At 39.7% G+C, this 14,538-nt stretch overlaps 1 protein-coding gene across 3 annotated transcripts in view; it reads left to right on the forward strand.

The window, feature by feature from the left end:
* The window catches only part of LOC124304414 (tyrosine-protein phosphatase 99A), a 318,232-nt gene that overhangs the window by 266,594 nt on the left and 37,100 nt on the right, over positions 1-14,538 (forward strand). For all 3 annotated transcript variants that reach the window (XM_046762635.1, XM_046762637.1, XM_046762638.1), the window contains exons 4-6: positions 5,499-5,680; positions 13,254-13,441; positions 13,960-14,074. In XM_046762635.1, coding sequence (XP_046618591.1) covers positions 5,499-5,680; positions 13,254-13,441; positions 13,960-14,074 — 485 coding nt within the window. The remainder of the gene's footprint in view (positions 1-5,498; positions 5,681-13,253; positions 13,442-13,959; positions 14,075-14,538) is intronic.

Below are 14,538 nucleotides of genomic sequence, written 5' to 3' on the forward strand. Positions count from 1 at the left end.
ACCGCCGTAGTCAACCTGACTTTTTAAATCCTCGGTATCATAATTTTATGAAAATTCGATACCTATCAAAGAGCCGTGTTACGGTGGATATTATCGTCAACGACCATGTTATACCGATAAGTGGAAAAGTCCCTCGAGCGTTGGATTATCTCTACACTTTGTCGTTGATCAAACTCTTTCCGGTTTACGCGAGACGATCAATGGACACTTATAGCTGTACACTTTGCCTAAAACTGTGATGCGTAAATGATGTAGAGCGCAGCCGGCACCGACCCCTCGACATATATGAGACAGCTAATACCAGGGATGGTCTATTAAAGCCACATTTAATGGAACTTGACGTTAGTAGCAGTCCACTGAGCGTTATTAACCTGCGAGGTATGGTGTGGATGTGCCGGCGAAGGGTGAGCTGGGTGTATATCGACACGTGACGCGTATCGAGCACCTCGAACCGGTCGAACTTCACGATACGTCTTCAGCCTCGTCGTGTCCATTACGCGTTCCTTGTTCAGCGAGTACTTTCAGTGCTGTGAATTAGAGGCATTAGCCAATGGTCTTAAAAGGTGAACGGTGCATTAAATAGCCTGCGGCACACGCGAGCCTGGAGAAGCAAGAAAACTTCGCTCGCCTGAAAGGACCGATCAATTCTAGAACTTTGCGATACTCCTAGAATTATTTTCGAAATTCATTATTTGATTTGACAAACGGATCTTCACTTTGACAACAAACTCAGAAATCAATCACAACAGCTAAAAATTTGGCTAAAAATTCTATCTTAGAGAAAGTGCAAAGTTCGAATATTTTAGGTTAATTGAAAAATTAACGACGAAGCCAGGAATCGAACCTGGTGTCTAGAGACGAAATCAAACATATAGAAATTTTATCATCAATTTTCGGGTTGCTCTTAGTGACAAAAGGGTACAACGTTTTTCCTGACAACTTGGGAACGGCTCAGGCGATTTCGTTCAAAATTTAATTAGGTCGAAATCCTGAAGAACCACATCGATTGAGACCAAAATTGTCGAAATCTTATTGTTTATTCCCGAGATATCGTTGTACAAAAAATCGATCCAATGAAAGCTCAACTCTTCAATGACTCGCTTCAGACCACCAATTTTTTGCAATCAAAATTCAAGCAAGTTTTTTTTATACAGAAATTTTACGTATCTATGATCAACCTATCGCTTGTTGCTCCCGTAACTTGCGTCACTAGTCATTGGCACATAAAATTTTACTAAAAAGGAAACTCCTTCCAGTTTTGATTCAAAAAGAATAGTGAGTCACTCAGAACCTATTGAACATTACTGTACAGTGTACACAATGTATAGTAAAGTGCATAAATGCCTTAAAGTTCCGGCCAACTTGTTTTCGGTCCTGACAAAATACGAGTTCATTTCTATACGAATTACGTGACAATGACTGGTGATGCAGCTGACGCGATGAAACGGATGCATTGTCACATAATTCGTATAGAATCGAAGTCGCATTTTGTTTCGAACCGAAAACAAGGTAACGGGAAGGGTAAGGCATTAACGTTGATTAATGAACATTACTACATTAACGAACAAGTAAACAGAGAACCAGTATTAACATAACCTAAAATTTTATTTCCATAGTAATGAAGTTTGGTGAATTCCTGAAAATCTTTTTTCCCAGCATCAGCCATTGCGGTGTTGATTTTTTTTTTAGTTCGCCCGAAGCTGGTGGTCTGAAGTCGGTATAGGTAATGCAGATTCTTGGACAGCGTAAACTGCAGCAATTATCTCGACCGGCGTGGCGGTACCGCCTAGAAACTTTCCGTAACAAATCGGTGCCCATTAATATCCACTATTAATTAGTGCAAAGCGGTAACGCGAATGCAAATCTGAAGACGGTAAAACCCTTTCTCGACTGGTGTGCTCATGCAGCTCCGCCCGCGTTTCAATTATTAATTGCCCGTGGCCCTCGACAATTCAGCTGTAGCGGCTGCTCCGGGTTTCGCGTAGCCGCCACTCGATGCTCCGGCTGCCTTCGAGCCCGCGACTCAAGCAAGAACAACTATCCCAGTTACTGACTTATGCCTCTGATTAATCCAACACCACACGGTCGCGCGGTCTATGTCTCCCTCGACAATTTCCCCGACCATGGGATCCCGGAACGAGCTGAATCCCATTTCAAGGTCCCACCACGGTTGTTACAAGCCTCCGGAAAACCGGCGAGAGACGGAGAATTTACAACTTACTGCGAAAGAACGGCCATTCGACATGGTGATGGCCACTTAAATTGGCCGAAAATAGTATATGTTGAGTAACAAGGAGACAAACTCGGTCTTTACCGGCCGAGCGTAAGTTTGCAATATGACTCGTAGATGAGCCGAAGACGAGTATTGAAAATACGCGAGGAGAAAAGATCGTTGCCTACTTGTCGCACACGATTCTTCGTATAACAAGAGTGTGTTACGCGTTTTTTTTCACCAAGCACGAAATTGAGGTTAGGTTCGCACAATGTCAGATTTGTTCGCGACAGCGCATGCGCGGAGTACAGAAACGATTACTTTCAACCACGGTCTTATAGACAGGTCTGGGCACTCCAAGCCCCTTCCTATATAACGCAGCGTGACCGTCTTGAAGCCTGTGTTTCTCAATTTATGCACCAAAGACCGGAGCGCTGCAATCTCCGAGGCCAGTGTATGCGTACTAAGTAGGCCTCTCCCTCACTAGCGCTAGCGGCGAAAATTCACAACATCGGCTTCATTTTCGAGCACGGTTTTACAGCCGGAGTGCGCAGACCTGTCTATAAGACCGTGCTTTCAAAGATCCTAGGACTAGAAAGTGGTCTCTTCAGTACTCCGCGCATGCGCATACGCAAACTCACTCGACCGTCGTAGAAACAGGTACTTTCTGTCCAGAAAACACGCATGAAAAAACTTCGATTCGTCTGCATCTACACTGAGGGAATTTTAAACCTTAACTGTATACGTTTTTTTTACAATAAATAGAGAAAATGTGGTTCTGAGCACACGACATAAATTAATTATCAATCTGTGATTTCTAGTAATTTCAGTATGTACTTTACTATTATTTTTTGACACAGTCATTCGAAATATATTGTCATATTACTGTTGCTATAGATTAATGCTGGCGGAACAGTGACTTGAGGTTGAATAAAAACGAAATCAATCTAATTGTACAATAACTAGAAAATTTAGTATCGACAACAACATAAACATTAAATAGTTACGAGTGTCACATTTTCTTGCCATTGCAACAATATTTAAAGTGTGAAGTGGGGTTTAAAATGAATAACTAAATTAAATTCCAATAAACTTTATCGGACAACCACTTGACGTAGAAGAAATAATTGAATACTATGAATTTTAATCGAAATAATTGAGTATTGAATAATCGGAGACGGTTTAGACTGTCGAGAAGATTTGTAAATGCCCGATTCGTGTTCCTGGTCCAATTTCAATGAATAATCACACATTTTATTGGTAAATGAACTCTGCACAAATCATCAGAGATATATTTTGAAACAAGCCAATACTTCACGATCTACGACTTCTATTGATTGTGCATAAGTTGTTTTTTCGGTCAATTGAAGAACAAGGTACAAAAATACAAATTCAAGTAATTCGAAGGCAATTCATTCACAAACAAAATTAGTGAGGACTTATTGCATTCGCATGGACTGTACAGTTTTTTCTGCACAAGCAAAGCAGACTATTATTATATCTCAAGTTATTCATAACTGATGTGAGCACTTTTTGTGCAAATTTATTGCTTTTCTCTGTTTCTCCGCCTTGAGTCGACACCGAGTTTATCGCATTCTCTAATCATGTATTTTGATGAAACCTGCACAGCGTTGTTTACACAACCTGCACCCAACTCAGCAACGGACCGATCAGACACCAATAATAAATATTTCAAGATAACGGATACATCGTTAGTGGATTATTGGCCAAGTATAAGTACCAAAATTGATTGCACGATATATAAACCGGGGTGGAATGGGTTATAATGGACGTATATATTAGGGTGATCCTTAAAAAGGTCATTTTTTAATTTCGACCGACTCACCAACCAAATCGATTCCAAATAGTTCAAAAATAATTCCCTAATTTTTCTAGATTTTTATCTCAACCCTAACCCGTATCCGAAGAGAGTGGATTTAACCAATTAACCCTTTCAGGGACACATTAAATCTAACGAACGAATTTCCAAGAAATTTGGTATAAAGATGTTTCTCGGACATCTTCCGGACTCGGGTTAGAGTTGAGATAACAATCTGAACGAAATAACGAATTGTTTTTGAATTATTTGGAGCCGATATGGAGGATGAGCCGGTCAACATTCAAAAATGACCTTCTTAGGGACCACCCTAGTACGAATGGAATACGGTTGGTCATTTATTTCCCGTAATTTCCGCACACGGGTGGAAAGACGTCAGCGTCCAGGATGGGAGAAATGGTAAAATAAATTCTTGCAGAGTCCGGTAATGGTACATCAGGATTATGCCAACGCTCCCTCGGGATATCCCAGAGGTACCGGTTTGGCTCGAATCTCCCCTGCTAAAAATCTACACCTCCCCAATCCATTTCACCAAAGGGGAATATTCAGCATGATCGAAGCGAATTTTCCTATCGTAATACATGCAAAATACGTACGGGTATCAGAGTAAAAATATTATGCAATATATGTATATATATATATATATAAGGGGTATTCCATGTCAAATTAACAGCCCATGTACATCATCCTCTTCCATCTTAATCATGTTTTAGCAAAACACCACTTTTTAAAATCTGAAAAAATTCACACAGATTTTATGATTCGGAGTGTGATTTTTAAGCACCGCGCGATAAAGGGATCTCAATATTTACTATTTTTTTTTTTTTTTTTTACAATAAAATACATGTAACGGAGAATGTGACCGAGCACGTGTATTATAAACGGGGAAATTATTTGGATTCGATTTGGGGAGTGGCCCGGAAAAAATTCATTAACGCCATAAATATAGAACCATCCTAATACGTACAGATATACAATACCGACATTATCCTCATACCGAACAAGTCGAATGCTGTTCATCTTTTCGATCCGAAAATTTTACATCCATAGTTAGAAAGCGATAATATTACACACGTACCACTGCTGGACATCCATCTAATATAATATTATTATAATTTTCATTGGTTTTGCGGAAAATTAAGTTTTTTTAATATTGCAATGGAAGGTATAATCAACTTTGCCATTATTGTAGTATTTTCTTTTCTCCTTCGCTCTTAGCTCTATACTCGATAGAGCTTCTGGTCGAGAAGGCAAAGCTCGTAAAATTTTACAACACTATACACTTCTCTCTGAACGCAGTTTTGGCGCAGGTTTAAAACGTTGGAGAGAGAGAGAGAGAAAAAAAAAAGAAAAAAAAATAGTAAATAAATAAAAATAGAGGAAAAGTGAAATGACCGTGAGATGTCCAGTTTTACGTTTTACTTACATGGATTCTATTTTTCTTTTCAGGGTTGGCGAGGACGGGTCTTGGGACGAGATGGGCGGAATCGAGACACCGACCAACGATACGACCTACACAATTCAAAACCTGATCCCATTCACGGTATACAGTTTTCGTATTGCCGCTGTAAACGCGATGGGACGAAGCTTGCCGAGCAAAGAATCTTACTACATGGTCACGCTGCGAGAGGGTAGGTTTATCTTTCACTCTTGTCTGCCTATGGTTTTTATAGTTCAACCCGCAAAATAGTCCGAGGCAAGAAATAAAGAATGAAATTGAAAAAAAAAAAAAAAAAAACAAGCCCTCGAAGTTCCCGTTCTTACACTGCAGGTTCCAAGTTCTCGGAAAAAAAATATCAATATCCAATTCGAATTTCAAACCACGAATTCAGATTCGTGATCAACGATTTAAAAGCCCTCGGATACCATATTACATGACATTATGACGATTTTTTTATTTTTAACCACTCCGATCGATCCACCATTACAAATTTTGCAAGTCTGACCTTGGATTCGTTGGCGGTGACCCAAAAAACCTCAGCTTACTAATTTTCACAAAAATCCGAATATTTTTCGACTTTTTTTCCACCATATTGGATTTGCCATTTTTGATTTTGCAAATCTGACCTCAGATTTGTGATCAGCCACTTAACAAACCTTTAAGTACCAATTTTCATAAAAATCTAAACATTTTTGGTTTATTTTTTCACGCCCATTGAATACGCCGAATTTAAATTTTGCAAATCTGATTTTATATTCGCGATAATACCAGTATTCATTCGAATCCATCCATTGATTCTTAATATATCATCATTTTTATTGTTTTCATGGAGTTTTGATGTTTAAATAATTGAAACAATACTGAACCGATCAAAGCCAAAATCTAATCGGTTTTAAGTTTGGAAAAGCAGCGTCGATTGCAACGAAAATCATTGAAATCTGGGAACTCGATATCGAGATATCGTCGAACAAAGAAATTGATCACGTACATACACACACACACACACACACACACACACACACACACACACACACACACAGACATCCATTCGAGAATGTCAGATTACAATAACTTTCTTTTTTCTCTGGAAACAGAGGGACCGGAAGTTAAAAATACCGCATGCAGGAAAAAAGAGAAAGACATTTTCATGTTTCCAGGCGAATTTTCATATCTGAACGAACTTCGAATATTTTGTTTTCTCTCTATCTCTTAATTAATTTCGCAACAGTAATATTTTTTACGTTCTAATTGGTTTATTATTCATGCGATTCTAATTTTGTCAAATTTTGTTAATTACATATGTATAATTTTCTGCATACAGCACCGTTATGTTAATTTATTACTTTTTGTATTGTTTTTCCCGTATACATTTTTTTTTTTTTTTTTTTGGCCAAAGGCTTGCCATGACATAATACAACTAACGAATCGCTCCAGCTCTCTCTCGCTCTCTTATATTCAATCTCTTTTATTCACATACCTAAAAACTTTTGCAGATTTTTCATTTTTTTCCTCTCTCTTTCGTATTTTTGTCTTCCCGGTGTAATCTGGCATCTACCTAACAGCACCCCATGGAGCGTCACGCTGTTCTCAAGAAATCCCAGCAAGAATAAATCTAGGCGCGTCTATTACTCGCCCGAATGGTGCAGAAAAGGAACTTGGGTCTCTTTGCACTCGTACGCGAGAATGATTATTCAAAGGAATGTGCATGTGTTGTTTGACAACGTCGAACCTATAATAATATGGATGAAAAATTATTACGAAACAAAAAAAAAAGAAACGATAGATTTCGTTTCTCACATGCTCGCCTTTTTTCGACAGATTGTTTTTTCGCACTTTCTACACACCTCTCATTAGTCTGATTACGTAACGAGTCACGTCCATTATTTTTGTCTAGAGGTTGCTGAGCGACGTGACGAAACAATTTTCGCGTTTCGCGGAATTTGACGTAATCTGATATATCTAAGGACATACACAAACCTGCAGATGATTGAGTTGGAAAATTACTTTGGATTTCGTAACCCGCGACTTAAGGGGGTGTTCCCTAATCTCGCAAGTTTTCCGAAGTCTCGTCGTATATATTGACAAATATCTGTAGGCGTCTACATCTCCATATGAATAAGTGAAGAGTATAGAAATAATGAAAAGTTGAGAAAATGGGTGAAACTGCAAAGGTAGGAGAAAAGCAGCGGGTGACGATTGCGGTGAAGCCGTAATCCCTCTCTCTCTCTCTCTCTCTGTCTCTCTCTCTCTCTATCTCCTCGAAAATACCAGATTGTGCTCTCATTCTCCCGTCCCAAGACGTCCGTTTCGCATCTCATTTTATAATTACTATTCAAATCAAGTCGACGAGAGAAGCCTGACCGAATGAATTGGCTGAAAGAAAAGCTTTCATCTCGAACTTTCTTGCCTACGCATTATGCGTTTTTTTCTTCGTTGTTGTTAATTTTTTTCTTCTTAGATATATTTCACCTCAATGTCAAGCTTCGATTCACTTCTCACTCACGATCAACTTCAACGTTCGAACGCACGGTCGAAAAAATGACTTACCATTTGTGTATAGTTTCTTTGTTTTTTTTTACCGTCGGTAAAACAGTTTTCACGAGTATGTTATTTAGAGAGGAGCCGTAAAGTGCCGGTGCAGGGGAAACTCGTAACAAATTCCTTGGGCGCTTAAGGGCAAAACGATAAGTAGGCGAGTCGCCGTTATACATGTACGTATACATATGTATATATATATGTATATGTGTGTGTATGCCTATGTATGTACATGATATACATGCATAGGAAAAGAATGGGGGAGAAAGGAAGAGATAATATTGGCCGAATTGCGAAAAAGAACAAAAGCTCCGAACTTCGAGATAGGAAACGTTCGTCGTTTTCGTCGTAAGGACTCGCCTTTCGTTTTGCTTTCACAGTTAGATGATCACAATAAACCGATATCTGCGGACGGTCCGCGCCTTGTGATCTACTTCTTATTTTACCACCTCTTTATTGTTACTCCGACAACAGATATAAGGAAACTCGGGGCCAATAAGTATACATGTATACGTCGATCTTATTTCCGCTACCGATTCACTCACGTAATACTTGCAGCAAGTTGGATTATTTATAAGATCACGAAAATTCAAATCCACCCAAAATCGCGGGCGTGAAACTACAGTATTTTTAAAAATAATCACCGTAGTGGTGAAAGAAATTTCATCAGACAGACATCAACGATTACAATATCTGTAGGAAATTGAGCGGTTAAAAAATCTTATAGTTCATAAACGTGATTTTTATACAGGTATATAGATAAAATTTATGAAGCTTCAAGCATCGCGATATCCTAGGTGTGTGTATAATATTTTCTTAAATGTTTATAATACAGTTTGATAGGCCGTTACTGTGAGTTATATAATACGAAGAAGAAAAAAAAAAAACAAGTAACGTAAATAGAAAATAAAAGTACGAACACACAGGAAAAATGCATAAAAATGATCGAGGTCGTAAACGTAAAAGGGAAAAGTGAAAATAAAAGTGGGAACCATCAATTACGCGGACACGTGTTCCTATCCCGAGGCTACGGTCTCTACGTGCAATTCAGTCATCCTTCTGCGCGAGGTTTTCATCGATCTATTCCGTTTTTCTTCCTCACATCATCATCGTCGTAACTATCCGTATGATTGTTATACCGTAACTATTTGATTGTGTTTTTAAATGGCGGATTTGCTCAACGCTGACAATGAGAGACAAAAAGTCATTGGATCAACTAAATGTGTCGTCACGGCCGGTGAAGTAAATATTTATTCGCGTCAATTCAAAATCTGTTGGTTTAACAAAATATAGTTGAATCAACCAAACATTTTCAATCGATTCAAGATCTGTTGGTCTAGCAAAATTAAGTCGAAATCAACTAAACATTTTCAAACAATCCAAGATTTGTTGGTCTGGCAAAATTTAGTTGAAATTAACTAAACATTTTGTTAGACCAAAAGATTTTAAATTATCACAAACAAATATTTACTTCGCCGCCCTTGCGCGCACGTTTAGTTGGTTAAATGACTTTTTACTCTCAGTTAAGGGCTGGAGGGAATCTTGCTACTAATTTCACCCTGTAGCTATACTTTGGCCTGTTTGTATTGTATATAGCCAGGCCCTGTAGCATCATGGGTAAGGGTGGGAACTCTGATAGCTTTAACTGAATTTCTGCCGGTGGATCAATAGCTTTGGATGCTGCGCTGCACCGACTCAAATCGCACTCAACCCCCGGGAGGAATCCCTAAATCCCTAGGCCATTGCAGCCTGGCGACGTTTTATGCATTTTTATTACTCGGATGGATGTGAGAACCCACTCAAGTCAGGAACACGTCGACTGTCTAATTATTATGGATTCTATCCGGACTTTTTCTTCAATCACGGTGGTGATATGGAAAAAAAGACACTCTTTAATATGAATTGCAAATGAAATTCAATCGCTAATTGCCTTCTTTCGAAAACATCTTTAAATTTTCAAAATTTCCAGACACAACGGAAAGCACGAACAGCAATCGCAAAGTGAAATAAAATCCGTTGAAAAGAAACGTGAAAATCGTAGAAAATACACCTTTGTTTACCAAATTACACACCGAGTGATGTTTGCAGGTGTCGTTAGAACGGGACCGCTAATGACAAGTGATTTTTTTACTACCGGTTTGACCCGATTTAACGACCAATTATCGAACAATTTCACCGCCAGCTGGTTGCCTTTGGCTCTTAACACTCTCGTGATTACGTGACCGGCGTTTAAACCCATGTGCAAGTTGGCGTTTTCGATTATTCTCATTGTTCAAGCTGCGAGCTCTTTGATCATTAAATTAATGCCAACAGAATTGAGGCAATGCGCTTTCACCGCATTCGCGGCGTGCTGGGAAAATATAATATTATAAGCTCGAGCTACTGCTGAAACTTTTCATAAATCCAACAAATTCCCTGCGTTATATGCCTTACACCCTTCGTCTGTCGTAAACGCGCTGCTACGGACAGGAAAAGTAATAATATGTTAACACAGATTGATGTGGATGTGGCAGTAAAACCAACGTTTCACACTTATTAAACCGCGATGTTAAATTGTTTAGTAAATAGGAAAATGGCCGCTGGCTAGCCAGCCGGCTCAAAGCTACGGCTTCTTTCATTTGGTCAAGTTTATTTGTAATATCCAACTTCCACTCTACCTCGTAATTTGAGCTTTTCACATTATTTCATGTAGTCTCCGAGGAGGTCAGAAGAAAAAACGACAAAGTTACTACTTCGAAAGAAGTCTCCGCGCAGCGTTTATTTTCTCTTCTTTTTTTTTTCTTTACCCTTTGACACTGACCTTAACCTTCCACCACTTTTCACCTGAGGTTCACAACCCCATGGTTATGCTGCAATTTCATTTGCCCCGCGATGTGAGCTACACACGTAGACTTGTACGGACCGTGAACTGTTTCTTAAAAGTAATAGGGTCGTGTAGCCAACCGAAAGTTTGAACCCCCGTCCCCATTGGGAATAACTTCTGCAGCCTCCCTCGGCTTCGTCTTTTTTTACGTTGGTTTTTGGTAACGTTTTTTCCCTTCTTGTCTTTGCCTTTTTTCATACATATACACTGGATAAACGCTCCAAGGCAAATTCTAGGATAAACTTTTGATTAATGGTTTGGCAAAACCATCTGAATTTCTGCCCCAAAACAGAACGATAAAAGCATAAATAACTGTGGTTAGCAAAAACGATGCTACAGACGTTAAATATTCTAAACCGATAGTGATTATCGCGAAGATGATGATCCGATTTATTATCCATTATAGAAAATTTTCTTCTCTATGACAGTAGAATACTTAATTAACAAATTCACAGCCACGAATCGGTTGCTCGGGATAGAAGTTCAGTGGATAAAACTGGCGCCATTTGTTTCGGCATAATCCCTACAGACAGGAAAGAAGAAAGTACAAATGCCAGGTTATGTACAGCTAGTTTGAGAGAAGTCAACAAGTTTCACGATGTACTTGAGTATCGTAAAAATTGACGATCATGAGGCAAATACACGCTGCGCGGTCGGGCAACGTTCAGAAAAGCTTCGTAAAATACAATTGCGGTTATATTTTCACGTATCCACCTCTCATACCCATAATGCCTTACCCTTTTCCCTCTAGTCTATGGAGAGACCAACTTCCGATTGCCTCGTCTGGCTCCTCAGTTTCGCTCTTTGAACCTGAGTTCGGCAGCGGAAATAATCCAAAACATCACACGGTTCTACAGGGTATCATATCACATATATTTCACAGGAATACACAGTGTTGTCAACCAAATGCATCGCAGTTCTGAAATTCGCATGTTTTTTCACTTTACGATGCACCATTCCAATACATCCAACAAAAAAGAAAAAAAAAAAAAAAACTACCCAACCAAACGACACTCAAGGCTTAGAAATATTCGCACAATCTTTTGAAGTACCAACATAATTCTCTCTTTGTCCGTAATGTGCTCTGTATGTTTGTATACTCTAACTTGGCGGTGCTCTTTTTTCACATATTTTGTAATAACCGATATATTGGTATGTTTCGTGAGTTATTGTACTCAATCATTCTAGTATTGTAGTGACCGATTTGAGGGGTGGGGTTCAAGTGCCGAATTCAAAAAGTTCCGAAAACTCATAATTCTGAATTATTTGGTGGCGAAACTTTACGTAGAGAAATCAAACTTTTATGAAACAACAAATTTTCGAATGGTCTGAAAGGCGACGGCTCAAAGTCCCGAAATGCAAGATTCTGAAAATTCAAGTCATGATAGAACAAATTTCAGAAAAGTAAAGTTTCGATAGAGTAAAATTCTGGAAATTAAAATATACTAAAAAATCAGAAAAACCGAAAATCGCAATGACCGGGATTCCGAAGGCAAAAATATCGAAAATTCAAACAAAGAAAGTTCAAAATGGTGAAATTTCACCAAGCCAGATATTCACGGAACTGAAAATCTTCGATCGTTCGGAATTTCGATGTTTCGGATTTAAAAATTTTCTCACTTTCGCACTTTCGGAACTTTGACTTGTCGGAGTTACGCCCTTTCGGCATGTTGTCCTATCGGAGCTTTGAGAATCGGCTTTCAGACCATTCAAACTTTGACGTTTTGTCAAAGTTTGATTTCATTACTCTTAAGTTTCGCCAACAAAAGATTCGGAATTTGGAGCTTTCCGAACTTTTCAAATTCGGAATTTCATTTCCCGCCCCCCTATTCGTGAAGCGTGGTTACGAGGCTACATTTACATCCATAAGGTAGAGAGGAACCACCGTCGCGTAGGGAAATGGTCACCGGTAGATTAATACGGGCATTCTAGTTAGGAGTAGTTTAAATGAGTCCAGCGTTGTCTCACCGCTCGGATGCTCTCGCACCTGTCTGCATTTTAATGTCCTCCCCCTCGAATTGTTTCTGCAGTGGATTGCGAGCTACATTGCATCGCCCCTCCGCATTAGTCGGGGCAGCGTGCACATTTGCAGCTTGGCAAACAAACTCCCGCAAACAATGTATCCTGCGCCTTGCGTTTAATAATTTGATTGTTTTGACTGACAAGTGTGAGAGTAACGGAGGTCAAGCGTAGAGCTAGGCTAGATAGAGATTTGCTTCGTTGCTCATACCGTCGCGTCGGGCTATTTTTAACCCGAAGCCGGGTCTATTTACACACATGACAAAATGTCGAGTTTCAGCTTCGGACCGGTCGCCGCAGGCTTTAACCGTCCAAACTTCACTTCTAACTACTTATTTTGTTTCAGTACCTGACGGAAAGCCGACGATCACAACAGCGCACAATACTTCCGCAACTTCGATTCTGATCACCTGGCGACCCCCGAACAGGGACACCATTCACGGCGAATTTTTGGGCTATCGTATCGCCTACAGACCACGCGACAGAGGAAACGAGGATGTCAAGGAAATTTACATACGCGATGCGAACGTCGAGGTGAGCGGAAAAAAATTATGTTTCGACCATTGACGCGGCTAATGTTCTCGACCTATTCACGCCCCTTCTTGAAACCGTCCCTTCTTTACCGTGCCTAAAACAATGGACTTCGACAACATCGTTAGTGACATTACTGCCTCAGGGCGTGTGGGTCGGGTTCAGAGGTCAGACTGGTCAAGGCCTTGTTTATTACCAAAAAGGGTATGGTGACTCCCGTAAACATTCCAATTCTCTAAACATGGTTTACATCTTGCCTCCGGGCAGCTAGGCTGACTTTAAAATTAATACGCTGCTATTTCACGGGCTTTAACTTACGCCTGAAATTTTTTTTTTCAACCTTCAACTTTTCCAACCTCCCGACTACGTTTACCGAGTAGTTACACAATGTCGCCGACTGACCACTGCGTCAAATAACTTTACAGCATAACCGAAACTTTAACATAGTTTGACACTTTTCTGCCGCGCTAGAGACCAGAGTCTCTCATTTGCGATGTTGATCGAATTCGTTCTCGTTCCAGAGCCACACTATTCACAGTCTGGAAACTTACACACAGTATCTTGTTTCGCTGCAAGTTTTCAACCCCGAAGGCCTGGGTCCGTCCACCACAGTCTTGGTGATGACTGATGAAGGAGGTAAGTTGATGCCGGATTACAATTTCACTAGTTCCTGTTATAAGTTTTCGCATTTGAACTCTGCTCACGCGAAAAATAAAAAAGGAAAAATAATACCAAGCCTCATGGGTATGATAACAAATTGGGAAAAAAAAAAAAACCATCACGTTGTTGTAAATCTCAATCACGATTCTAGCGGCGACAGTGCGAATTTCTTTATCCAGAACTCACCCGAGAAGGTAACGCAGAACACTGTCTATTCAGTCGATACAATTCGGTGGGTACAATATAGTCACGTGATGGGAGGCTAGCTGATATGCGATCTCATATTTACCGACAAACGGTACTTTTTTTTTACCGATGGTAAGCCAGTGCATTCCCCGAGTATTGATAGGTCAGAATAATTCCCCCGTTCTTGAATAACGTAAGATCCTACCACAATAAAGAAACCCTTGAGTAACGAACCGGTGAATTTCGGAATTATA

The sequence above is a fragment of the Neodiprion virginianus genome, chromosome 5 (assembly GCF_021901495.1).
Source record: "Neodiprion virginianus isolate iyNeoVirg1 chromosome 5, iyNeoVirg1.1, whole genome shotgun sequence".
Lineage (NCBI taxonomy): Eukaryota > Metazoa > Arthropoda > Insecta > Hymenoptera > Diprionidae > Neodiprion > Neodiprion virginianus.